The sequence below is a fragment of the Delphinapterus leucas genome, chromosome 4 (genome assembly GCF_059928025.1).
Source record: "Delphinapterus leucas isolate spDelLeu-1000000601 "Yukka" chromosome 4, BTC_Dleu_Yukka2, whole genome shotgun sequence".
NCBI lineage: Eukaryota > Metazoa > Chordata > Mammalia > Artiodactyla > Monodontidae > Delphinapterus > Delphinapterus leucas.
In genome coordinates this window covers 18,827,872-18,855,204 of record NC_143132.1, presented here as the reverse complement: position 1 = coordinate 18,855,204, position 27,333 = coordinate 18,827,872, and the positions used below count along the sequence as shown (strand labels likewise).

Here is a 27,333-nt window from a genome sequence, read left to right as displayed (position 1 = left end):
TCAGTTTCTTACTCTGTCTCAATCTAAATCTGCACAGTATGGGGGCATGTAATGATACTAGAGACCATTCCTCAAAGTGTAGCCAGCCAGTGGACCAGTAGGACCGGCATCACCTGGGACTCAGGACCTCCCCCAGACCTACTGTCTTAGAATCTGTGTTTAGGAAGCACTTCAGGTCCCTTGTATGGGCATTAATGTTTGAGAAACACCATGATCAATCCCATCTTTTACAGGCAGTTAAAATGTCAAAAGTATCTATATATATATAAGATTCAATCACTTTCTAAAAAAGACCAGCGGGAAAGGATTAGTAAAAAGTTGCATAGGTTTTAGCTTATTAAAATAAGGTACACATATTTGGGAAATGAGGGGTATAACATTTTAATAGAGCTGAGAGATTCAAATGTATACATATACCAAAATCTTAATTTTAAGAGATTATCTATAAATATTTCTCTTACTCTGAAGTGCTGTCTCATGCAAAATCAAAGCAGCTTTGATACTTCTGCCTTAAATTTAACACCAACACAATATTTTTCTTACTCATATTTAAGTCTATGAAAACTCAGACTTCTCAGAAACCCAAATTTAAGTGATATTGTTCTTGTAACTTGTCAGAACGTTAGAAATATCAAATTTTTTATTTTTATTGGGGAAAAATAATTAAGAAAGCTGACATAAGATCGAGGATAGATCACTGAGCTTGGAATTTGCTTCCTTTGCACCACTTCTCTGTAAGAAAGAATTACATGGCATTTCTGTTACTGCAAGAAAACGATGTTTCTGGATATGAGAGTCAAGGATTGGAAAGATGGTCCTTTTCTGGGGTTCACCAAGCATGTCCGCCTCACCATGTTAAACTCATCCCTGTCATGGTACCCAGCAGAAAAGAATGGGTGGCTTCCAGCTGAAAACAGCAGTAACCCTGTTTGCTCTATGGATGGTAACCACCATTTGCTATTTTATGACAGGGGACCAGGTGAGAGTGAATTTCTTGTGGAAGAATAAAAAACGAAACCCAGAAGGCAGTTTTCCTCTACCTCTCATTTGCCTACATGGCAAATATGCATACGTAATATTTTAAAAATAATAATTGTATGTTGATTTGTCTGTAAATATAAACTATGAGATTGTACATGACACATCAAATATGTTTTTATCTTACTAAATGAGTACTTATCAACTTTTTTAGCATATGTTTTACTTTACTTTTTCTTCTCAAATAAAAAAAATGTTCACTGCTACCTACAATGTGCAAAGCATGGAATGAGGTGTTACGACTGACAGTAACATGAGACACAGTATTGTAGGGGTATTTCTCTGCTTGTGTATTTAAAGCCAGATATCACTGTCGACCTCAATGTCATAGCCCAGCGGTTTGCAACCAGAGAGATCCTGCCTCCATCCCCTCCCAAGGGACATGCATCAATGACTAAAGACGTTTTTGGTCATCACACCTAGGGGGTGCTACAGACATCTAGTGGGTGGAGCCAGGGATCCTGCAAAACATCCTACAATGGACAGGACTGTCTCCACAACAAAGAATTGTCTGGCTTAAAACATCGATAATGCTGAGGTCAAGTAACCCTGCCATAGTCCAAGTAAACACCAGGATTCATGCTGCGTTTTAGTAATTTCGCCCAATCACTCGACCAAAGCTACTGTGCAGCAGTCACCAGCAAGTCAGAAATCCTGGGTAACAAATGCTATGAAACTCCAGAAGAGATAGAATCATAAGAATTAGCCAACAAGGTTGTTCGTTTCTTCTATCACGAAACATCAGGAACTTAAAGTCACATGCAAGCAGCATGAAATTCCTGTCCATATTCTGTTCTCTGAAATTATACCCAACAAGAACATAAGTAAATTTAAGGGACAGAGACAACCCCACCCTCACAGTTAACACTGGAACTGTCTTACCACTATTAACTCAATATAGTGCACTTTTAACAAAGTGAACTATTCTAAACTCCTTTTACTGTTTCAAGAGTCTTCTAGTTTTGAAAATTTGCACTGCTGTCTTGAAGGCCAAGGGGTTTTCCTGAACATCGTTTTAAAAAATGTGGTTTTATTCAAGTGTAGTTGATTCACAGTGCTGTGTTAGTCTCAGGTGTACAGCAAAGTGACTCAGTTATACGTACATATATATATATCTCTACTTTTTTCAGATTCTTTTCCCTTATAGTTATTGTAAAATATTGAGTAGAGTTCCCTGTGCTATACAGTATGTCTTTATTGGTTATCCATTTTATGTATGTAGTGTGTATATGTTAATCTCAAACTCCTAATTTATCCCCACCCACCCCCTTTTGCCTTTGGTAGCAGTAAGTCTGTTTTCTATGTCTGTGAGTCTGTTTCTGTTTTGTATATATGTTCATTTCTATCTTTTTTTTTTTAGATTCCACATATAGGTGATATCATATGATATTTGTCTTTGTCTGGTTTACTTCACTTAGTATGACAATCTCTAGGTCCATCCATGTTGCTGCAAATGGCATTATTTCATTCTTTTTTTGTGGCTGACTAATATTCCATTGTATAGATATACCACTGAACATCATTTTTGTATGAGATTCATTCAGTCTTGCTTCCTCCTGACTTCTTACTCTTCCACTAACAGAATCCCAAAAGGTCAGATGTTGGAAGAGGTGGTAAGTTTTTATGGGGGCAAAATGATCCAAGGCTGAGAGAAAAAGGTGTTTAGGTTGAAATCCACCTTGCTTAAAAACTCCAGAAAGCATTTTTCTACAAGGCAACTAAATATTTCCATTAAAACGCACACTGTTACCTGCCCAAGGAATCAGAGTCCCTACTCAATCGGACATATGGATTAGCTAAAAATTAGCTGAAAATGACATGCATGTTTAGATGAACTGTTCTCCCATTTGCTGGATTTCTTTTACTAGGTTTGATGTTTTTCTTAATTGCAAACTCTGTGCTGTGGAAGTACATACAATTGTCAACATTTGCATATTTTTTTGAACAGCAACTGATTTGGGGAAAAGCATAAAAAAGACTAGAATTTTTAAAAACCTGGTTTCTGGACTTTAATTGAATTGGGCTAGAAATTTTATTTTTATTTTTAAGAAATTTAGACATAATTGTATTAAAATACCTTTAGCTGATTATTTCCTTTTCTAACATTGAATTGAAGAAGCTTGACACAAATAAAAGTGTAGAAGGTAAAACTAACTAAGCACTACTAGCCATGTAAAATTTCAAACAAAATTAAGTTCAAAAATATAATTTTCTAGGTGGCAATGCAGATCTTTGTGAATATACTAAACCACTGACTTCTCTACTCCATGGTATGCAACCTATATTTCAATAAATTTGTTACTAAAAATAGAAAATTATATATATATACACACCACACACAGTTTTTTCTATGGCTCTGTCTCTCACTCCTACATTTTAAGCAAACGATTTGAGTGGGCTTTCTAAATTGGGACCAATAAAATACATGGAAAGAAGCTTGTTAATGCCACGCTTCACTCTGCCTCTACCAAAGCATATATCAAACACCTCAAAATCAATGGCTGTGGTGCCGTGGGGCACAAAATAATAAGGCTGCCACCTGTCACATCTATACCCAGTGTTGATACTAGTTCTCTCAAAGTCATTAGAAAGGATGCTACATTCTGGTCCAGGAAAAGGAGTGGATCTTACTTGCCTGTGGTCATAACACAGTGAGGTAAAGACTTCCTCCACAGGGAGCAGCCATTATCCCTTTGCCCTGTTCACAAACCCAAAATGGAGCTTAATTTTCATTTTGGGCCAGTGCGCTCCTATGAGGCGCCCAACAAAAGTATGTGAGTACACTTCCATGTTTGCAGCAAGTCAAGCTCACAGTTTTCTCCAAACTTTGTGAAAAGCTAAATATGAATGATAAGCAAGGATCGTATTTGTGAATTATGGGATACCTTGCAAGAGGCACATTCATTACAGATGGGTCACACCGGAGACGTGAGAATCAGGCTAAGCTTTGTTTGCTCTACCCTTGAGATCAATGCAAGCTGTTTTGATTTATTTATGGTACTTCTTGGATTCGTTCTATTTGGTGCTCCATTAACTGGCAAATTCCTATTCTCCTTTAAAAATCATTCAAACGACAACTTCTTGGCAATGCTTAGTGGAAACTTCTGTCCCTGGGTGAGCACTTTCCTTTCCCTGTGTGCCAAAGTTCTTCCCCAACCAGGTCAGAGAGACTGATTTCTCCTCAAGACTGAGTGTACAGCTATGTCTGGAAGCAACCTGAGTGAACCACCCTCTTCATATCCCTGTGCCCTCAGGAACCGGTGCAATGCCCAGTACCTAGGAGTGCCTGGTCCACGTGGGTGGAATGTACAGCAGCAAATCACATGATGCTTCTTAGAGATTAATGGTAACCAGAGGGAGAAGAACAATAGTTTAATTCTGTGGGGTCAGTCACCCCGCCCAAGGCAAGCAACATTTAGATCAAGCTTTTCAACTTCATCATCATATGGTATGCTTAAATTGCGACCTCTATCAGTGTCTCTGTCCATTTAATAGATGAACTTCCAAGAGGTTTAAAATACCCTCAAGAAATGAAACTCCATCTTGAAATGCAGTGGCATTTAATACTATCTTGGTTCAATTTTCAGCCAGATATAAAATTTAACTGCAGATACTTAAATATACAATATATTCACAAAAGATATTTCAATCAAGAAACCAAGTTTAAGCTGGGTTTTTCCTTAACATATGTCCATAAATATCAGCTCTATGATACCAATAGAAATGGATACATCACATTTATGCTTTTTATAATTACAAAAGACAGTCTGTTGGCTTACCTTTGGCATTCCTAATTAGTAGTAAACATTAGTTCTCTGGAGGATTAAAATGATGTGTATAACCAGGGCAACTACAGTAGCTTAGGTTAATTGAGCACTTACTGTCCACCAGGAACAGTGCCAAGTGTTTCCTGTGGATTACTTCATATATTGCTCACAAAATGGTTAAAATTAGGTAGGTATTATTAAATCCCATTTTCAAGAGGGAAGCAATGAGGCATAAAGGTTATTTCACTGATACAAATATACTAAGTTAGTAGGTTGTAAAGCCAGGATTCGACCCTGAGCAGCCTGTCCTTGTAAAACAAACTGAACACTTAGAATGTGCCAGGCATTATACAGTAAATACTTAACAGGAATCATCTAAAGTAATTCATATAAAAAACATGCAACATCATATCAGCATCTATAAAACACACATGGAAAGACAGACTTACCAAGGTTATGTAACTGGCCCAAAGCCAAAAAACTATTAAAAATTCTCTTTTTAAACACTTTACTAGTCTGTCTCTAACCATATGAAAACTACCTTAACGAAATTTACTTGGTATGGTAAAATATGAAATATAAAAACTTCTTAGTATGTTTCTAATGATCAGTATCAGAGGTTTCCTATAAAGGCTTGAAAAGTAAATATTTTCAGCTTTGCAGGCCACATGGTGTCTTTTGCAACTATTCAACTTCACCTCTGTAGCATGAAAGCAGCCATAGATAACATGTAAACAAATGGGATTGGTTGTATCCAATAAAACCTTTTGATTAGAAAATAGGTGATAGCCCGTTTTCAGCCCATGGCCACAGTTTGCCGATACATGGGCCATGGCCATAGCTTGAAATATTAATAATAATATCATTATTATTTAAATAAGAATTCTAAAATGTAGGAAATGCTCAGAGTGAAATAATAGTAAGATGAATATATGCTATAGCAAAGGAATACACATTTACAAGGGAACACAGGTGAAACTGAGCTAGTATGTATTTAAATATAAAAGGAAAAACAAAAAATTGACATTAGGGTGGTAGAAATACTCTGGTCCATCTGGGTTCAAATCGTGGCTTCACCACTTACCAGCTTTGTGACCATGGATAATTTTTAAAAAATTTCTCTCAGCTTTAGCTGCCTTGGCTTTAAATGGGCAAGTAAAATTTCTACCAGTCAGCACAAATTAATCAAGGATTAACAGACAGAATCACTGCCCTAAAGGGCAAGGGGAGTGGTGCAAACACAAGAAATTCCAGGCTGATCTGCCACAATACTGTAACAGTCAATTCCTCACCACACCTTCCACAGCAGCAAAGCGCTGAGCCATCAGCAGAGATGTAATGAATATGTATTTGCTGAATCAATGAACATACGGAAAAAAACAGTGTTACTCTGGATGGACAAAGCTGGCTAGCTTAACTCACAGACTATGTCATTTATTACAATACTCGTGTTTAATCGGAGTTTAAAATTTACGATTGAGTCACAGATTACCTGGATGTCTTAGGTTTAGGAAGTGCAATCCCTTCTCAAAACACAGAAAATTAGGAGTAAGTGTCTAAATACACTATTATTGTACTCAAATTGGTATTGGCTTATTCCACTAGGTCAAAACAACAGATCCAATCTTTCTCCTCTGGAATCAGTAACATAGTCAGAACTGACATCTTCTACTTTGGTATCAATGATTCTAACACAATATGGCATGCTGAAATGTCCTATATTTTTCTTCCCTCTGCCTATTTCTTTCAAATTTTAATGGGTTACAAAACTATTGAGTTTTTTTATGAAGTACATGGAAGACTCGTATGAGTGGCAGTATGTTGGTAATGAAGAATGTTCATTATTAAGTATGGTTGTAAATCACATTTTCTCTCGGGCACTGAAACATTAACACTGGACACTAGAGGGTAAGCCTCTTTTCAATCTCTCTGCTTTGCAAGTCATTTCCAACTTTTATTCTCAGCACAGGAGCAGGCTACTCGTAATTAGAGTTTTACAAAGTTAGCAATCACCTATTGGCATTGACATTGTTCTTCATCAGGGAAGAGCTGTAACTCACCTCCTACACCCAGGGTGTGCAGGGAAAAGGCTTTAGATGACTGGTCGCTTTAATGCTACCAACAAAAACTTCTTCTACTCCTTTATCAGAATTAGCTGGGAACACAGAAAACTCTCCGACATGGATGCAACATACCACATGTTTCTCCTCTTAGGTCTCCTTTCCCAGAAAGACTTGCTTCAATCATAGCTTTTGCCCATTTCAGGAGTCTTAGATGGATGCATGGATTCCCACTAAAGGCTCTTCTATCTCTAGCAATAACAGTTGGTACCTCTAAATGATCAGGTATTTGCTTTCGTAGGTCACTTTTAATGCTCTTCTTGACATCAGCATTATTAACTTATCTTTTAAGGCTAGTTTCTTTTATTTTTTTAATCTTTAGCCTGGAGATTTTTTTCTAAATTCTCTTTTAATTGCCTTTGTCTTTCTATAAAAATACCAAAACATATATGTCCCTCTATGTTCTATCTTAATACCTAATAATGCTACACATAGAGAAAAACTGAAACAAAAAGAACTGGACTTTTTCAGCATGTAACAAGACCATATTATCTCAAGAGAGTTCTGTCTTGGTTTGGAATACAGGCATAAGTTTATGTGACATTCTCTCACATACTGAATAAATTATGTCACTCCCTGTTCACCCATCCCCTCAATAGCGGTAACATAAAAACAAAATCTCTTCATTGTTTCTACTAGAAAAATCCTTACCACATAGCAGGTCCTGAATTGATCACCCTCAGTTAATACCCATACTTGCCAGCCTGTCATTAAAGGTCTCCATATTGTAGGCCCAACCTAATTTCCTGTAACCCTCTTATGGAAGATTTACCTGCTCTAGTTTAAACTGGACTAACCTTGTCTCCCAAGCATGCCACCTACCTTCCCAAGGCACCATACTGGCTTTGTTATTCCTACTGGCTCTAAAGTAGGCTACAAGAAAATCCATCAGTAGCTCTACCACCAGCCCTTCCAGTTCCCCTTCAAATGCCATCTTCTTCATAGACCCTTCCCTGATCAATCTCCTATTCTTTGAAGTAGGCTCTGGGCTCGTAGTGTTTTCACAGCACACTTTGTATTTCTTTGACTTATGTTTCCTACTAGGCTTTAACATCCGTGAGGGTCAGCTATCCTGCGTATTCTCATCTCATGATTGATCCACTGAGCCCAGAAAAATGGCTCATCCCAAAGAGGTACTCCAAAAATGAATGTTGAATAATTGGACAACGATTATTATGCAAACAGCTATCTTGATGGAGAGCACAAGAACTTGAGTCCCACAGCAGAATACTAGCTGCTGTAATTTGTAGTCACACAACTTTTCGGTTTCAAGAAGAAGTAGCCCTGTAAAATATGTCTTTCCCTGCTAGGAAAATAGAAGCTAACAAGTTCATATAGCCAGATCTGCCACAAATCGTCCTAAGGGGTACACGAAAAGCATCCTGAAAAACAGTACCTCCAACAAAATATGCATTTAGTTAAATGTGTATCTACTCTACATGCTAAATTGAATAAGAAGTTGTCATTACGTAGGGAATGATAAAGTTAAACAATCTATCTGGTACTATATGTATATTTTTAAAGAATATGTGATGCCTTCAGTGGATTTTAAGCTAACCCTGAGTGTTCAACTCAGAATAATCTCAGTTTTAAAAGCTGCAAGTTAGGGCTTCCCTGGTGACACAGTGGTTGGGAATCCGCCTGCCAAGGCAGGGGACATGGGTTCAAGCCCTGGTCCGGGAAGATCCCACGTGCCACAGAGCAGCTAAGCCCGTGCGCCATAACTGCTGAGCCTGCGCTCTAGAGCGCATGAGCCACAACTGCTGGGTCCACGTGCCACAACCACTGAAGCCCGTACAATGCAACGAAGAGTGGCCCCCCGCTCACTGCAACTAAAGAAAGCCCACGCACAGCAGCGAAGACCCAACACAGCCAAAAATAAATAAATAAATTTATTAAAAAAACAATAAAGCTACAAGTTAAAGAAATGCAGAACTTCGAAACGACTATGTTAAGTGAAAGAAGCCAGACACAAATGACTACGTATGAGCTCACTTATATGAAATGCCTAGAAAAGGTAAATCTGTAGAGACATAAAGTGGATTAATGGTTGCTGGGGGCTGGCAGTGAGAACAAGAATTAACTGTGAATGGGTGTGAGGGTTCGTACTGGGATGATGAAAATGTTCTAAGATTGGATTATGGTGATGGTTTCACAATTTGGTAAATTTATTAATGCCATTGAATTATACACCTATACACTTAAAGTGAATGAATTGTATATGTAAATTATACCTCAATAAAGTTATAAAAAATGCAGTGAAGGGAAGAAGATACTACAATGATCACCAGGAGTCTACTTGAGGCAAAAAAGTAGCCCATTTTAAACTCCAATTTAACAACAGAGCAGAAATCATTTTACTTTAATAAAAGTGAGAAAAAGACCTACAATGTTGTAGCGTTTGTGGATAGACTTTAAAAGTATTTGCAATACATTAAAACAACAATTCTGTCCACACTCACTCAATCTAATCCTAGGACCATCTTTTACTATTTGCAAAACAAATGCATACGCTTTAAGAAAGGCAACTCAACAGTTCACTAGCTTTGGTTGTTTAATGTAAACTGAATCCTTGCTTTTATTTCATGGAGACAAAAAGGAAGTCTTTTAGTTCATTCTGTTTACGACATTTCCAATAGGAGCATTAATGAAACAGAAAAAGAAAGTCTAAGGTAGTAACACTACATCTACCCCTCACTGTCACTTCCCCCCAATAAAATACTGTAAAGGCAACACAAGTCATCCAAGTTAAATTTCACAGCAAAAAATAATGTGATACCAAATAGCCTTCTTTTGCTTTAACGAAATCTAATTGCAACTACTCACTCAACCAAAATTTATTGAAAAGTTTCTATAAGGCAGGCACTCTGCATCATATTAAGTAAAGCCCAGTCTTTGACATCAAGGACCTCACAGTCTAGATGTGAAAGTGGGTGTAATAAACATCCACTGTCAGGAGAATACCAAGGAGGTTGCCTAACTCAGCCTTTGTCAAATGACATGGTCCCCAGTTAGGTGGAGTTTTACAGAACAGTGTACCAAGTAGCATACACAAGGCACAGAACAGACTGTAAAATCAGCATTTCATGTTATTTGAAATGAACTGTTAGACTGCTTGTTCAACCAAAAAGAGTTCAACAAGCACAAGACAACTTGTTCTTATGAATTTTTATTTTTGGTTGGGGGACGCAATGGTGGTAGGGTGGATAAAAATTTCAAACTCTGGTGTGATGCTTTCCTTTTCCCCAAGAAAGAAAATCCAAGTAAACAGTGGATTACCTCGGACCACCTCTTCCACAGACTCCGTGGTGGTGGTCGTGGTGGTGGCGACGCTGGTGGTCCTCTCCGTGGCCTCTTCATAGGGCTCCTCCGCTTCTTCCTCTACCTCATCACCATCCTCTTCATCCTCGGCTTCCTCTTCCTCAACATCAGCCACCTCTTCCTCCTCTGCTACTTCCACGACTTTGTCTTCACTGGATCAGGAAGGAGAAATAACAACAATAGTCATTTAAACAAATTTCAGGAGAGGAAAACAAAAAATCAATGACGAGGAATTTTGGACATCTGAGAGGAAATTTGACATTGAATAAAAACACACACAAGGTTTGAAGCCAGCAGGTCAGAAATGAATTCCAGCTCAGTATAACTGCAACTTTTTACCCCTGAGCACAGCTCTTCTTAGTTTCTGCAGTTGCAAAAAAGAGAATACCCGGATTCCAACTGTATGACATTTTGGAAAAGGCAAAGTTATGGAGACCATAAAAAGACCAGTGGTTGCTAGGAGTCTGGGGTAGGAAGGAAGGGATGAATAGGCAGAGCACAGGGGATTTTTAGGGCAGTGAAACTGCTCTGTAAGATACTGCATCAGTGGATATCCACTGATACAGTGTATGTACAACATCATGCATTTGTCAAAACCCTAAGAACTGTACAATACAAAAAGTGAGCTCTAATGTAAACTTTACTGTAATAATAATGTATCAATATTGGTTCAAGCATACAATGCTAATGCAAAATGTTAATAATGCAGTGGGGAGAGCTCTCTGTACTTCCTGTTCAAATTTTTTCTAACCCTAAGACTGCTCTAAAAAATAAATCTATTAAAAAGGCTGGGGTGGGGGGAGACCAAAACAAAGTTTACTGTGTTACCGGGATTACTTCTCCTCCTGTATGTGAAAATACCCCACAGCACCTGCAGAGTAGATATTCAATAAGGGGAGGTGGAAATTCGTTCAAAATTACTATTGAAAGTTTAAACTGGAAATGAAAGGGGAAGAAGAAATTGGCTTAAATAAGCCTGTAAGCTCAATGGTCAGGGATGCCTACTGAAACTACACCTATGCTCCCTTTTGCTAGTTGTGTAAGCTTTCTAGAATATCAGATATCTCTTTGGCTCCCAAATTTCAGTGAGCATCAAAAGGGTGCACCTGAAAGGCTTATTAAAACACAGATCACCAGGCACCACCCTCAGATTTCTGAATCAGTGGTGGGACAGGGCCTGCGAATTTGCCTTTCTAACAATTTCCCAGGTGATGCTGACACTGATGGTTGGGGGACAATATTTTGAGGACCACTGAAATATGCAACACTGAGAATAATGGTAACAGATAGGCAGTAAGTCACAGTAAAATTGGGAAGGGGATCAGAAATAATATTTATGGCATTAAACATGTATATACTTAATCAGTGGCAAGTAATAAATCAACAAATTTGGATGGCCAAAGAAGAGTATGTCTAGAACAAAATCAGAAGGTCCAAGTAAGATATTCTTGTGGCAGTCATATACCTGCCAGTACAGACATGGTCAAGAGCATCTGGAAGATGATAAACGAAGATAGGAATCTAGGTGTTAAACAGTGACAGTATCTCATGTGCCATCTGGCTGGAGAGGAGAAATAGATATTTCATCCTTGATCAGATCACAAAATCAATACAGGAAAAAGATCTAGATGTGTGGAGGACTTCACCTCCCCAGAGCATCTGCCACAGTTCTATTTAACAAGAAGCACTAGGGGAATAGGATTGAGAACTGCCATGTTGACATTTAAATTTTACCCCAGAGTTGATTCTTGCCCACAAGGAGAAGCTCATTGTTTGGGAGACATGACAGGAATCTGGAGAGTTTGTGTCAGCCACAACCTGGAGCCTTGGGATGCTAGTGTGAGTTCGGCATTGTACAGAAAATCAGATTTCAAACATGTTAGGGAAAGAAAATGGTAGGATTCCATGGCGTACAGGGACAGAAAGGAAGATGGCAAAAGGCTTTCAAAGACTGAAAGTCTGACAGGAGAGCCATAAGTACTGAGGGTGAAAAAGAGAAAGATATGTAAAAAGATGAATATAGCACTAGAAAGAATTCCCTCTGCGACGACCTAGAGAGGTGGGATAGGGAGGGTGGGAGGGAGGCTCACGAGGGAGGGGATATGGGGATATATGTATGCATATGGCTGATTCACTTTGTTGTACAACAGAAACTAACACAGTATTGTGAAGCAATTATACTCCAATAAAGATGTATTAAAAAAAAAGAAAGAATTCCCTGATTAACTCAGGATTTGAAGGACTTTTATAAGTTCTAAAAAAGTGTGTATAACCCCCCATCCCCCAAGTGGAACGCCTTCTAAATTCTGACTAAATATGACTTACAGATAATAAATGGACACATCAAAAGCAGTTGAAATATGTGGTTAAATAAGAGAATAAGGAGAAACCTATTTGGCAGAGTAAAATCAATAACTTATTTACAGATAAATTATTATTAATTGAACAAATGAAGTGTTAATACAGAGAAAACCCTAACCAGTTATTTTAACACTTCCATGAGACCGTGAAAAATAGGTAAGAAGAGGAAGAGAAACATTCGCACTGATAATCAGATGGTATAAGCCTTCATCTGCTTAGAGATAAGTGGGGTATGATCATTGATTTCTTGATTGCCTGAATTCCTGCACAAAAGTCTACCACTTAAGACAACATTTCAAAAGAATTCTAAACTCAACAGTTGCTTAGATGCCAATTTTACCCAGGATACTGCCTCTTTATTTTTCTACAGAATCTTGATGTTGTACTGCCAGTGAATAAAATAAAGATGACCTAATGCATGCCATCAGCCAATTTCTTGTGTTTGAGCTCTCTTCTGTGTTCAATCAAATCATAGGCACCAATATTCTTTAATTATCCAGATTAAGTAGACAATTCAGGTAAAACTAGGGAGAGAAATCAAATCCAATGAGTCTTCTCCTTAAATCATGACATGTGCATGCTGTCCTGAAGCACGGATGGAGTGACAGGGTCCAGGTATGTGACCCAGGGTTAAGACAGCACTGTGCTTCCAGGTGGGATGGTGAAAACATGACCCTGGGTCCCAGACATCTCTGTTATGACTTGAATGTTACATTTAAAACTCCAAACAGAAAACATGTGTATAAAAACAGCTGTGTTTAAAGTGATCTGAATTCTAGTATGTGTGGAGCCATGAAAAAGAGTGAAATAGATGCCCACCTTCCATCACTGCATCTGCCTGAGCAATTTACTGGCATCATAACAAGGAACAGAGACATATAATATTTCAGCTGGCTGAGGAATTAAATTACTTGGCCTAAGAGAACTCGCGTCCAGTTCTTATTACCATAGCTTTGATTTCTGGAATTAAATTTAGATGTCCACGAATTCAATGATCTATTTGGACACCATTAAAACAGTAGCACACAGTTATGTTTTAAAGATGTGGCATCTTCCCAAAGAAGGCGCAACATGCCAACATTACAACTTCCAGCTGCAGTTTTCATAAATAACTGGAAACACAGAAAGGGGAAAAAATATTTTCCACCTTTTTTTCAACTGCTGGACAGCTTTGTTCTGTGATGTGACCAAGGTGAGCCGGTTTTAGAGAGGTGATCGCAGTGGAAGAAAATGCGAGGAAGGGCTAGTTTATGGAAACGTGAGGCTGAGCGTTTCCTTACAAACAAAGAAGCCACAATAAAATAGTCCCTTGAGAACACGGTGGAATATTCATTCACTCACACATTTTAGCATCTGTCAATTTAAAGCAAACAGCTTTTACAGCTTTTAAATTCCAATAATAAAAAATACTTCTAAAGCATGAGGGAACTATCTGAAAATGCTCATCATCTCAGGAGTATCTGAATTAAATAAGAAGGTTAAAGGGTCAAAGGGACATTATTTTGAGGAAATAAATCACTGATGCTAAAACTTCATGTGTCAGCACACAAGACTTCAGTTTGGCGAAGGATAGACTGCATCACAGCGGTAGCTCTTCTTGTATTTCTAAGTCAAGGCTGACCTTGATTCCACTTGCCATTGCCTCCCTGATAATCCCTTTAGATAGTCAAAGGTTTTTATTCATATTTTAAGTCCTTTCTGTTTAAGTATGCAAAACAATTCACCATTTGCATTCTCTAAAAAAGCTATATTTATTCTTTCATCATCTCTGTTAAGACTGATGTTTTTTTCCGCTTTGTAGGACAAAGGAGAGGAAATGGCAGAGAGAGAGCTGATTCCCATGGTTTATGTGAATTGGACAATCACGAGACCTGAACTACTTCAGTGATGAGGGGAGAGTGAAAACAGAACAGCTGTCAGCTCCCAAAATGTAAGGACCACCTGGGGGCCAGAAGGGCAAGTCTCAACAGGAAGACACTCAGACACTTCCGTGTTGATCTAGAACGGGGAAGAAAGAGTCTCCCAGGGCTGGAAATAGAGAAAGAAAATAAAGCAAAATTTTGAAAAAAGGAAACAGACAGTTCTTTCCCACCCATTCCTCTCCAGGTCTTAGTGCTGCCAGTTTAGCCTGGAAGGTACAAAGGCTGGATAAGTCAGTTTGTCCCAGGAGAAAGCAGTCTCTGAAATTATTGCTGTTAAATTAGGAAAATTGGAAGCTGCCACAAAATGTGAGAAAGTGGGAAGCATATTCTTCCTGGTTCTGAGTAAATGTTTCAAGACGGGGGACAGCTAAGTAAGAAAAAGCCACTCTCTCTCCCACCTAAAGGCACCATTAGAAGCCAAACATATAAGACACAAGACACACCGCCTGATTCCATTTATATAAACTATGAAAACACTTACTCCTCGCCACTGATAGAACTCAGAGGAGTTGTTACACGTAGGCAAGGGGAAGTTTAGTGACTAGGAGGAAACAGGAGACAGGCTTCTGCGGGCTGGCAAGGCTGTGTTTTGATCTGGGTGTCAGCCATCTGGTTGTGTTCAGTTTTGAAAATTCATCGAGCTGTACACCTGTGTGACGTGCACTTCTCTTTATGTACATTACAGTTTAGCAAAAAGGGTTAAAAAGGAGAGGACACTGCTACTGTAATGCCTCACTCTTCTTAAATACTCTCACGACTGGCCTAGAATAAGAGCTTGTTAATTAATAAAATTGTTATCTTCAGGGCCTCCAAATCTGAAAAAATAAACCTCCACTCCAAGCCCCCAACCCCCTATGGGCACAAATTATAAGGAGCTGAACACACACAAAAAGAGAAGATTATGATGCTTACAAATCTATGGCTCCTTCAGTCATGGCCTCACTGAATTAGTTAAGTGACTAATTCCCTAAATTAATTCATCAGTTTAGATATTTCGTAAATGAATTTGATGCTCATAGGATTCAATCCATCATATGTTGATGATTACTAAAAAAAAAGTTATCTACCTTGAATGTACTGTCCGGATCTCTGTTACCTATAGGTAATACCTAAAACTGACCCCCACTTTAGCAGTCTACTGAATTTCGGTATAGTTGTTTTGATGGCATTCCTTAGGTAGTGGGTATTATTAATTTGTCAATGAAAGGATCTCTGAGAATCTGATTCATCTCTCCTGAAAAATGCCCTGCAGCAGAAACTGTTTGAAACCTACCCCAAAGCCACTCTTAACTCCTTTCTCCATCCCTTTTTTGACCAGAGAAAGTAAGAAACCAAACACTCCATGCCCTTGGGGACAGGGAAAGGCCATGTGACCGAGATATTTCTGGATAATCAGATGCCAGAGGATACCTGCTTGGACTTTTAGGTGGGGCTTTTAGGAGGGTTCTTACTTTCCAGATGAGAAGATTCCTACTGATGATCAGAGCGCTTTTGTTTCTTTAGCCCCTGCTCTTCTACTTAGTCTCCGCCTGGAGGGGCAACAGCCAGCTGTCAATTGTTAGGTGATAAACATTAGGACGCAGAAGCTGATTTAGGATGGTGGGGTGGAAAGATACAAAAAGGTGGCATCTTTGTATCACTGCACCAGCCCAGCACTCCTACAACCAATGACTGGGTTTCTGTTACTTGCAGCTAAAGGCATTCCTTGCAGGCTGTTCACTAGCTTACTCTGGACCTCAGGTCACAGACTCCTGCTTTAGGAAGATAAGGACCAAATTGAGACACCAAAAATTCATGATTCAGGCATTAGGGGTGAGCTAGATAGGTCACAACCTTAGTCTAAACTAGGATGTATCATCATTCTTACACATTTAATGAATCCCTATTCCAGGAGAGATAATCTACACTAATTACTGAGTAATAGACATACTGCATACTAAATGCTTTAGAAATTCCAAGGGGAAAGTGATTCTCCTGAGCTAGAGGTGTTGGATCTGGTAGGACGTGAAAAATGGGTGTGAGGATGAAGAAGAGATATCCTAATAACGCACGAGCAGGAATAACAAGTACCTAAGCCTGACTACAATGGAATTTTACACAGGTTTTGGGTTTTAACAGCGATGCATGCTCAACTGCGGAGACCAGGTATTCAGATATTTTTTCTTCAGTCAGTGAACAGTTGGGTATTTGAGTTGAGAGAGATGTGCACCGATTGATAATCAGCAAAAAACAAAAGGGTAATGCACTAATTCGCCCATCCATCTGACCATTCCATTAAGTGCCTCTCAAAGCCACACACCAGCGATTCAATCAACAGCACTGACTGTGCTTTTACCAAGTGCCAGGTGCTATTCCAGGCACCGGGGGTAGATGAATGAACACGACAAAGTCTCTGCTTTCTCGGAACATATTTTAGTGGGGCAGGCACAATATGAGCAAATAAATAACAAAAAAATAATGCAAAGAAGTTGATTGAGAAAAGAAAGGCTAATGTGTTAACCAGTGGCTATAACAGATGTGTGTGTGTGGTGGGGGGGGCGGTGTAGGGGGAGCATTTCAGATAGGACGATCAGGGGAAGGCCACTGAGAAAGTGTCGTGGGCACCGAGACTTGGAATGCTGAAAGTCAAGGTGGGCGGATGGCTAAGATAGGAGTAAGAGAATGTGCAAAGGCCCTGAACGCAAGGGCAAGCTTAGCATGATCATGAAAAAAAAAATACAACAAAAAGCCAGTGAACCTGCAGGGAGTGAGGCAGGGGGAAGAAGCGTACGTTAGGGTGGTAGAGACAGACAGGTGGGGCATGACCCAGCAAGGCCATGCTGGTTATGGTCAGAAATAGCATGTTTATTTATATGCAATGGGAATGACTAAATCCGATTTGCTTTAAAGATGACTCTGGTTGCTGGGTGGAGAGTGGGCTATAGGGAGGTGAGAGCAGAGCTGGGAGCCTGGTTAGGGACACATGCTGGGAGCCAGAGATACACTGGGGCGCAAGGGTAAATCACGTGGGCTAACAGCCAAAAGGACAATGATATCATCATCTGTATAAATGTAAAATTGCTACTGTGATAACAATTACGGAGGGCTAGGAGACCCAAACAAATGAGATCTGAACAGATCTGGGGGTGTATAACAAGGCATCCACGAGGAAGGGCCCTGAAATGTGGCCTAAAAAAAGCCCCAAATTAATGAAGTCCAGAGGCTAAAGACAGCTGTCGAAAGGCAGAGTAGGTAGAACATGTGCAAAGGTCCTGTGGTAGAGGGGAGAGGAAAACTTGAGTGCCTGAAACAGATCAGCTGACAAGAACACAGAGTGCTCAAAGAAGGACAAATGAGCAGTGGCGTGGAGCAGGGGGTGGCAAACTATGGCCCGTGACTTGTTCCTGGACATCTTGTGAGCTAAGGGTGATTTTCACATTTTTAAAGTGTTATAAGATGAAAAGGAAAAAAAAAATCACACAGAAAAAAAAATATGTGGCCCTGCAGACCATATGTGGCCTGCAGAGCCTCAAATATTTATTATCTAGCTCTTTACAGAAATATTGCTGACCCCTGGCATAGAGGGTAGGCTGGGCTGGGGTGGAGATGGGAAGAATGGGAGGCTGTGCTGTGTCCTGATCTGAGGACAAAGGAGATACAAGAAAACAAAGAGAGAGGCCTCACGGGCTCTGGGGTGTCCAAGTTCTAAAATTCTACAGCAGAAGCAACGTGATCCCTGCCTCTCACCTTCTTCAGAGAGGGCAGAATGCAGGCTCCAAGGAGGCGAGGCTCTTCGGCACGGCAGAGTGGTTCAAAGTATGAACTCTGGGGCCAGACTGCCTGGATCTGAATCTCAGCTCTGTGACCAGGAGCAAATTACTTAACCTCTCTGTGCCTCCTTATCCTTGTTAAAACTTGCAATGTACTTAGAAGAGCACCTGACCCACAGCAAGTATCACATAAGAGAGAAATAAAGCCAAGGCCACAGGCACAGTGCCTTGGCATGGCATGTGGCTCAAGCGTATAAATGAATGAATGATGTCATGGCTAAATCTCAAGGGGATAGTCCTCCAAAACACTCAGAACTGAAATAATCTATGACAATTACATGAAGAGGCTGACTTTCTTTATTAGAAAACATAAAAGAGTCAGATGTTAGGCAGTCCTAGGAAAGATCTTAAGAGAGGGAATACAAAAGTACTTAATCTTTAAAGTTAAAAAAAACGCTTATGCTACAGATTATATTTTCAGAATTCTATTATCACTTGGCACACTGATATGAATAGAAGACTATAGAATCCAGTGTTAAATTCATGGGTGTATTAACTACTCAGGTGCTTGCCAATTCCAAGAATAAAACTAATGGTATCAACTGTAAGATGCTAGACAGGAAAGAAAATGGAAGAAAGGTTATAAAAATGATAGTTTAGCATAAAATCAACTTTTCTTCATACCAGCTTTTAAATGTTACCCTGCTTAATTTAGTGAATGTCTAAAAAACAAGAACAGCAAAGAGATAAGAGAAGCATTAAAGCAAGGTCTGGTGTAACTTACAGCACTTGTTTAGAACATTTGAAAAATAATTGATCTTTTCTTCATTTTCTCAGTACATACTCATCAGAAGAAAAATATTCCAGGAATAGAGAAACAACTTAAATAATACCTCTAGGACCTAAGACAAGTCAAAGGATGGGCAATTTCTAGGAAGACGGGTACAGTTTCTTTAGTACATCGATGTCATGATATAAAAAGGGCTGCTCTGAATCCTAAGATTTAAGGATGTAAGATGCTAGGCCCGGTCCTGCATGGGATATGGTGTGGAAAAACAAGCAGGGGAGGTCATTCCTCAGGTTTAGGGAAAATATGACTACCTGATGATATTTTAAAATTATTGTTAATTTTGTGGGTGAAATGGTATCATTTGGGCTCTGTAGAAAAATGTTCTTAGATTTTCAAGATATAGTCTAAAGTACTTACTACACTTGCGGTCTTACCTTTAAGTCATAAAAATATGTTGCAAGGGAGAAAATGTTATTCTGGCAAGACTTAAGAAATATTAAGTTTGGAATATAATTATAGTAAGAAGCTAAATTGCTTTTTAAAAGACTATCTTGGAGGCAAGAAAAGCCATATATAATCAAAAGCAGGTTCTTTTCCTGACAGCTTCATGAACCAAGTAGGATTAAAGAGAAGCACCTAAGGTGATAAAAAACTTTCAGGGTCATTTTAAAATCTTGATACATGAAACAAAATCTTGGTTATTCAGATGCTATGCCAGAAAACTTTGAATGAGCAAATTCCTCATACCCAAAGATTAAGGTTGCTGGTACGTATAGGTGATCTGTGTACATTTTGGGTGAAGAGTTGGAAATATATGATCTTTAGCCATCTAACATATTTGAGTGGGTGCTAAGTTCCACAGGGTCTGTTCCAGACACTGAAGTTATTGCTGGGAATAAAACAAAAACTTCCCTGTCCTCCTGGTACTTATATTCTACTGGGGGGAGAGGTAGAAATATAAGAAACCAAAGCAAAAATGTTATCCCAGCACATGCCAGGTGACAACTATTATGGAGAAAATGAACACAGGAAAGCTAGGTAAGGTACACTGGAGTTGGTAGTTGGAGGACTGTTAACGTTTTTAGAGAGTAGTAAGTAAAACAGAAATAGACTCACAGACATGGAAAACAAACTTCTGATTACCAAAGGGGATGGGGGCGGGGAGAGATAAATGAGGAGTTTGGGATTAATATATACACAGTACTATATATAAAACAGAAACAAAAAGGACCTACTGTAGCACAGGGAATTCTACTCAGTATCTTGTAATAACCTATAATGGAAAGGAATCTTAAGAAGAATATATACATGTGTATGTCTAACTGAATCACTTCACTACACACCTGAAACTAACACAACAATGTAAATTAACTATACCTCAATAAAAGAAATAAAAATAAATAAAGAGAGTAGTAAGAGAACATGCCCTGAACAGGTGCCCTTTCAGCAAAGGTGACGTGCCTAGCATCCTTTTCCACTGGATCTACATACATGGGCACTGATATAAAGCTATAGATGGTTTCTGCACAAAATGGCCACAAAGCCCTTTAGAAAAGCCACAAAGCAAGACACCAGCCTAACCTTTCTTTTGGGGACACCTTGTTAAGTACCTGCTCCTTAGAAAGGAGAGAAGCTCCCCGATTCTGTGGCTCCCCCCACCATCTCTCCTGTGAAAAAATAAGCGGTTCTACTTGGGAAGCAATAACAAGCAACTCTCCTCCTCTCTCCAGCACAAGCAGAAACTGCCTGGATCCCTCATCCTGCCCCAGATTCCTGGGATGGGGGGGGTGGTGGGGATTCCCAGGAAGAAAGAGAAACAGGCATACCTCGTTTTATTGTGCTTCGTAGATAATGCATTTTTTCACAAATTGAAGGTTTGTGGCAGCGAGTCTCTCGGTGCCATTTTTCCAACGGCAGTGGCCCAATTCACGTCTCTGTGTCACATTTTGGTAATTTTCACAATTTTTAAAATCTTTTCATTATTATTATATTTGTGATGGTGACCGGTGATCAGTGATCTCTGATGTTACTCTTGCAAAAAGATTATGGCTTGTGGAAGACTCAGACGATGGTTAGCGTTTTGGGCAATAAAGAAGTTTTTAATTAAGGTATGCACATTCTTTTTAAGACAGTGCGACTGCACACTTAAGAGACTACAGCACAGTGTAAACATAACTTTTATATGCACCAGGGAACCAAAAAATCTGTGTGCTTCCTTTGATTGTGATACTTGCTTTATTGTGATACTGTGGTGGTCTGAAACCAAACCCACAATGTCTCTGAGGTCTGCCTGTACATCTAACACCAATCACCAGGTGATACAAAGTGCCATTTATCCCTAAGGGAAAACAAGCCACAAGGCTCCCTTGCCTCTTTGTTCTGAGGGCTTGAAATAAGTATTCATTTTATTTTTGAAGTGATGACCACAGTAAATTCAATTCACGCCCATCCTCTCATATAGATACAAAATCAAATAGAAAAAAATGTTTTTCTTTGAGATGAGAACTCTCAGGGTGTACTCCCTTAACACCTTTCCTGTATAATAGAGAGCAGTGCCCATTACATTACATCCTTAGCACTTATTTATTGCAATAAGTATTTTAAATTATACGGGAAAGACAAAAGGTAGAGCCAAGTATAGCCTGGCTTTCACTTTTCACTATTATGAAAGCCTTGATGAGCCCAAAAAAGGGCTTCTGAGAAATAGCAAAGATAATTGGTTTTAAGAGCTTATTTATGCCAAGGAGCTTCATATGGAAATGTCTATCCTATGAATATTTAGATTCCTGAACCCAGAGGCCATCTGGGCCTGTTTGTACTGGTACCTTGATTAGGCAGAGGAAGAGGGAGGAAAAGTACTACTTTGTCAACTAATACCAACGACAGAACAAAAACATAGTGTCCTATTTAGGAGTCATGGTCAAAGATCACAGATGTTCTAGATATAGTATTCAAGACAGAAATTGGACCTACAGAGTCAATTTACCAACGTGCATGTTGGGGAAGAACATTGCCACATGGAAGGAAGTGGGAAAGCCTATCTTGTTAAGAACAGCCTGGGCATAAGAATTGCTAAGTGTGTTTCAGCACCGATAATGCCTTGTATTTGAGGTTGGACGCGAAGTGGATTAGGTACATACAGATGCTATGAAAGTGTGGTCTTGGTATCCCGCTCCCCTGTGATTGGTTCTACCATCATTAAATTACTTCAAATGCAATGCTGCTGCCTGTGACTACTTTATAAACAATTCATAAAACCAAAGTGCTTCATTACCACTTCAACATGTATATGACTCCTTGGTCCCAATTTTCTAATAAGCTTTTTTTTTTTTTTTTTTTTTTGCGGTACGCGGGCCTCTCACCGCTGTGGCCTCTCCCGTTGCGGAGCACAGGCTCCGGACGCGCAGGCTCAGCGACCATGGCTCACGGGCCCAGCCGCTCCGCGGCATGTGGGATCTTCCCGACCGGGGCACGAACCCGTGTCCCTTGCATCGGCAGGCGGACTCTCAACCACTGCGCCACCAGGGAAGCCCTCTAATAATTTTTAATAAAATTCTCTTGAGAACTACTTGAGGTGAACCACCTAATACTCAAAGGAGGTACAAACACTTAAATGGAAAATAATGAACAGCATGCTGAAGGAAGAAAAAGATTAAAACTTTGATATATATTTTCCCTTATTTACCAGTAAAGTTTGAGATACCATAATTCTTCTGAAACTGTTTCTGAAACATAATTTAAATATAAAATTGAAGGTCTTCAAATATACAGAAGTTGAAAGCAAAATGATTTACTGCTATTTGAACATCTATTGAATTTTTATTTAAAATGTACAGAAGAGCCCAAATTAATCTACATTAATTTTTAGTCATTTTCCAATCCTAGGAGATCATATTTACTAATAGTTTTTGCTTCCCTAAAATAAAAAGGACTCCTGCATATTCAAGTCATAAAATATCATTAGTTGTTTACTACCAAAATTTATTTTAACAATGTTCTCAATCTCATCTAGGACAGAAAGTACCTAAGTCATTATCTATTATTTTTGATTATAATAATCACAAGGCCTACACTACTTTCTAAAGACCTAATTAAAAAGGGACATGTTATAATAGCCATGATTATCAAACCAGAGGTAGTAGATTAGTCATTACACCCTAAGGAGAGCTCTTCTCTTTGACAGTGTGAGTGTGAATTGATTAAGGAAACACCAGCCCCACACTGGCCTGCCTGTACAATTCCAAGCCATGCATTACAAACAAGTTAACTGTACATTTTGCAGTTCAACATGCATCGATATCTATTCTTTAACTCAGTTCTGAAAGCAAGTACTAGGATACAGGTTATTCTAATTTTTCCCATGTTAGATGTAAAGAAACAGGCCCAAGAAAGTTTTATTAGGTTCAAAGCACACTTTAAACCTTCAAAGACACTTCTGAAGCAAAGATCATCTTATTCACTAACAAGTCCTTTCTTTCCTAAACTACTTGGGTGCATCTATTACTTCAGATTTCTGTCTCCACACAAAATGTTTTTTTTTTTCTTTTTTTAAATGCGGATTAGTTCTACCATCATTAAATGACCATAAATGCAATACTGCCCTTTCCTTCATGATGATTATCTCTTTTCCAGGTTGGTAGCTAACATGTGTTAGCATTTTTAGTATCTAACACATTAATCTCATGACTACTCGTGTTGGAACAGCTGACATAACAAGATAGCAAATTTCCACTGCAACCTCTACAACCACAGTAAGAGCTCTTCACATAGGCCTGGCAACAGGTTGCTAAGCAGAACACATTGGAAGACAAGTTCAACTAACAGTAAACAATGGTCTCAAATGCAAAAGAAAACTTCATTATATGTTACAAGGAGATACAATAGCAACTCATTTATATAATTTGAGTTACTACTGCTCTCAATAAAATGGTGCTCTCCTATAAATAGTTTTTCAAGTAACTTCTAATATAATGCTCTATTTTGGGATATCCACTGGCAAATCTTTTCCAGAATTATACATTATACTTTACTAAAACAATTTAGTCAATACACAAGCATTTATAGCCCATTATGTGCTCAGTGTTCAGTTCTCTTTACAACTATTTATATGGCACAACGTGTTTGGTAAAAGAGGAGATAAATTACAACAATGAATATCCATCTGTTGTATCTTCAAACGTGTAAAGATAGTATAACCAGATCGATGGTCTGTGTGTCCTTATTTTTTAGTTTGATGACAAATGAATAGAAATTAATAAAATGTAGAGCTAAAGAAACCACTACTGCTAGGATTATTTTAAAACATATAAACATTCATAATTTGCACTTTAGCTACCTTCAAAAAGCTTATGAAGATGCTATAAAATTCTATGATACTAGATTATGTATACAATTAAGAAACTGGGAAACCAGCTGGAGTCAATAAAGTATTACACGTATAATGTTTTTATTTCCTACCGGAATCTTACTGATTAAAAATAACCATAACATCTGATGCAAGTAAAATGATACCCATTTAAAGGTGCTTAAATATGATCAGTGATACAGTTTTAAAAGAGACAAAAATATGCTTATCTTTATGTGACGTGTGTGTTTTTTAAGTAAATAATGTTATCAACACTAAGGATACGTATAATGTACTCACACTATTTGGGTCAATTACAAACAAATAATAATTTATTTGTATAAATAAATATATATAATATAGAACACATACATATACAAAATAATACAAATGGTAGACCAAAATATTACTACTCATAATGTGAATACGAAATCATTAGTTTGAGCTACTATATTTATCTGGTAGTAATAAATTCATTGCTTTCAAATATTGTACATTCTAAAGTTTTAACTAGTGAATACTGTTCTTCTAATGTCTCACTCCATACAGGAAATTTGCTACAGGTTAACTGAGGAGACAATTTCATTTGCAGGTAAGTGAGGCTATTTTTTTTTTATTATTGGAGTACAGTTGCTTTACACTGCTGTACAGCAAAGTGAATCAGCCATACATATACATATATCCCCTCTTTTTAGATTTCCTTCCCATTTAGGTCACCACAGAGCACCGAGTAGAGTTCCCTGTGCTATACAGTAGGTTCTCATTAGTTATCTATTTTATACATAGTAGTGTATATATGTCGATTCCAATCTCCCAGTTCATCCCACCCCGCCTTCCCCCCTTGGTATCCATACATTTGTTCTCTACGCCTGTGTCTAAGTGAGGCTATTTCTGAAGGAAGGAAAAGATACTATTCCTTTAGGATCATTTCAAAACAAATGAAGCATCAATAAATCATGAACATTGAACACACACACACATATACTTCAGGTGAACACTGGCTTCAACTAAATGGAATAATGCCACCCTCTTCCATTTACATACAGAAAACACCGAAAATGTTACTTTGTAAATATGGAAGGTGAAAAAGGAAGCTGAAGTTAGTTCTTACTTGGGATAGATTTTGTTTACCTCTAATCAAAGGAAATAGTTTTGAGTACAGTCAGCTCTCAGTATCTGCAGGGGTTCGGTTCCAGGGTGCCCCCCAACCAGGATACCAAAATCTGTGGATGATCAAGTCCCTTATATAAAATGATGTTGTCTGGTTGGCCCTTGAACAACAGGGGTTTGAACTGCATGGGTCCACGAATAACCGGGTTTCTTTTACTAAATGCATACTACACGATTCCAGGTTGGTTGGAACGGACTGTAAAGTTATATTGGGATTTTCCACTGCGCATAGGGTCTGTGCCCCTAGCCTCTACCCGCCCCCCCAAGTTGTTCATGGTTCTACTGTATTTGCATATAACTTACATACATCCTCCATTATACTTTAAGTCATCTGCAGATTACTTTTAATAGCTAATACCATGTAAACAGTCATAAGTACTAAGTAAGTGCTATGTAAATAGTTGCTGGTGCACAGCAAATTCGTTTTGTTTTTTGGGAACTTCCTGAAAACAACTTTTTTGTGTGAATATTTCTGATTCATGGTTGGTTGAACCATTAGATGCAGAATCGCGAATATGGAGGGCCAACTGTATCTGGAAATTATTTTCCATATGATTGACTTCCTTCCAAAATAAACACAGGGTTATGAAAGTTTCGCTAAGTTCTTTGTGAATGGGGTCTTGGTACTAGTTTAGATGGAGTGGGGGAAACCTCATGTACTTCTATTTTAGGGCTCCCAGAAGCCGACTTACATGTAACTAAGTTCAAGATAAAGTTCCAACATGCAATTGTTAGTTACCAGGGATTTGATGAGCCACATGGCTCAAGTGAAGGAAACATTTCTAGGCATAATATGCTGTTATGTGGATCTTGAGGCCAAAAGAAAACACACAAAAAAATACATAACTTTAAGGGCCCCCTAGACATGAACAATGGTGAATCCCATCTAAACTAGGGGTTCTACACTGAAGATAACAAAATCCAAATGTTGGTTTTAGCAAAGAATTAGTGTTTGGGGGTTACTACTGCCAGAAACCTGTCATAATCATAAGGATTCGTATTTATTTCTCTTCTACTGTTTTGTAATCCAGGAAATCTGGACAGTTTAATTAAAAGACATTGGGAGGATATATACCCAGGAGTGGAACTGCTAGGTCATATGGTAGTTCTGTTTTTAGCTTTTTGAGAAACCTCCATACTGTTTTCCACAGTGGCTGCGTCAATTTACATTCTCACCAACAGTGCAAGAGGGTGCCCTTTTCTCCACATCTTCACCAACATTTGCTCTTTGTGTTCTTTTTGATGATGGCCATTCTGACAGGTGTGAGATGATATCTCATTGTGGTTTTGATTTGCATTCCCTGATGATTAGTGATGTTGAGCATCTTTTCATGTGCCTGCTGGCCATCTGCATTTCCTCTTTGGAAAAATGTCTATTCAGTTCTTCTGCCCATTTTTTAATCAGGTTGTTTGGTTTTCTGAGTTGTATGAGCTGTTTATATACGTTGGATATTAATCCCTTATTTGTCATATAATCTGCAAATATTTTCTCCCATTCAGTAGATTGTCTTTTTGCTTTGTCTATTGGTTTCCTTTCCTTTAAGTTTAATTAGGTCCCATTTGTTTATTTTTGCTTTAATTTTTTGCTTTAGGAGATGGATCCAAAAAAATATTGCTGTGATTTATGTCAAAGAGTGTTCCACCTATGTTTACCTCTGGAGTTTTATAGTATCCGGTCTTACATTTAGGTCTATAATCCATTTTGAGTTTATTTTTGTAAATGGTGGTAGAGAATGTTCTAATTTCATTCT

General features: G+C 38.6%; 1 protein-coding gene across 6 annotated transcripts in view; it reads right to left on the bottom strand.

The window, feature by feature from the left end:
* The window catches only part of APP (amyloid beta precursor protein), a 277,800-nt gene that overhangs the window by 112,658 nt on the left and 137,809 nt on the right, over positions 1-27,333 (bottom strand). For all 6 annotated transcript variants that reach the window (XM_089910361.1, XM_089910360.1, XM_022573753.3 and 3 more), the window contains exon 6: positions 10,205-10,398. In XM_089910361.1, the coding sequence (XP_089766487.1) occupies positions 10,205-10,398 (194 nt within the window). The remainder of the gene's footprint in view (positions 1-10,204; positions 10,399-27,333) is intronic.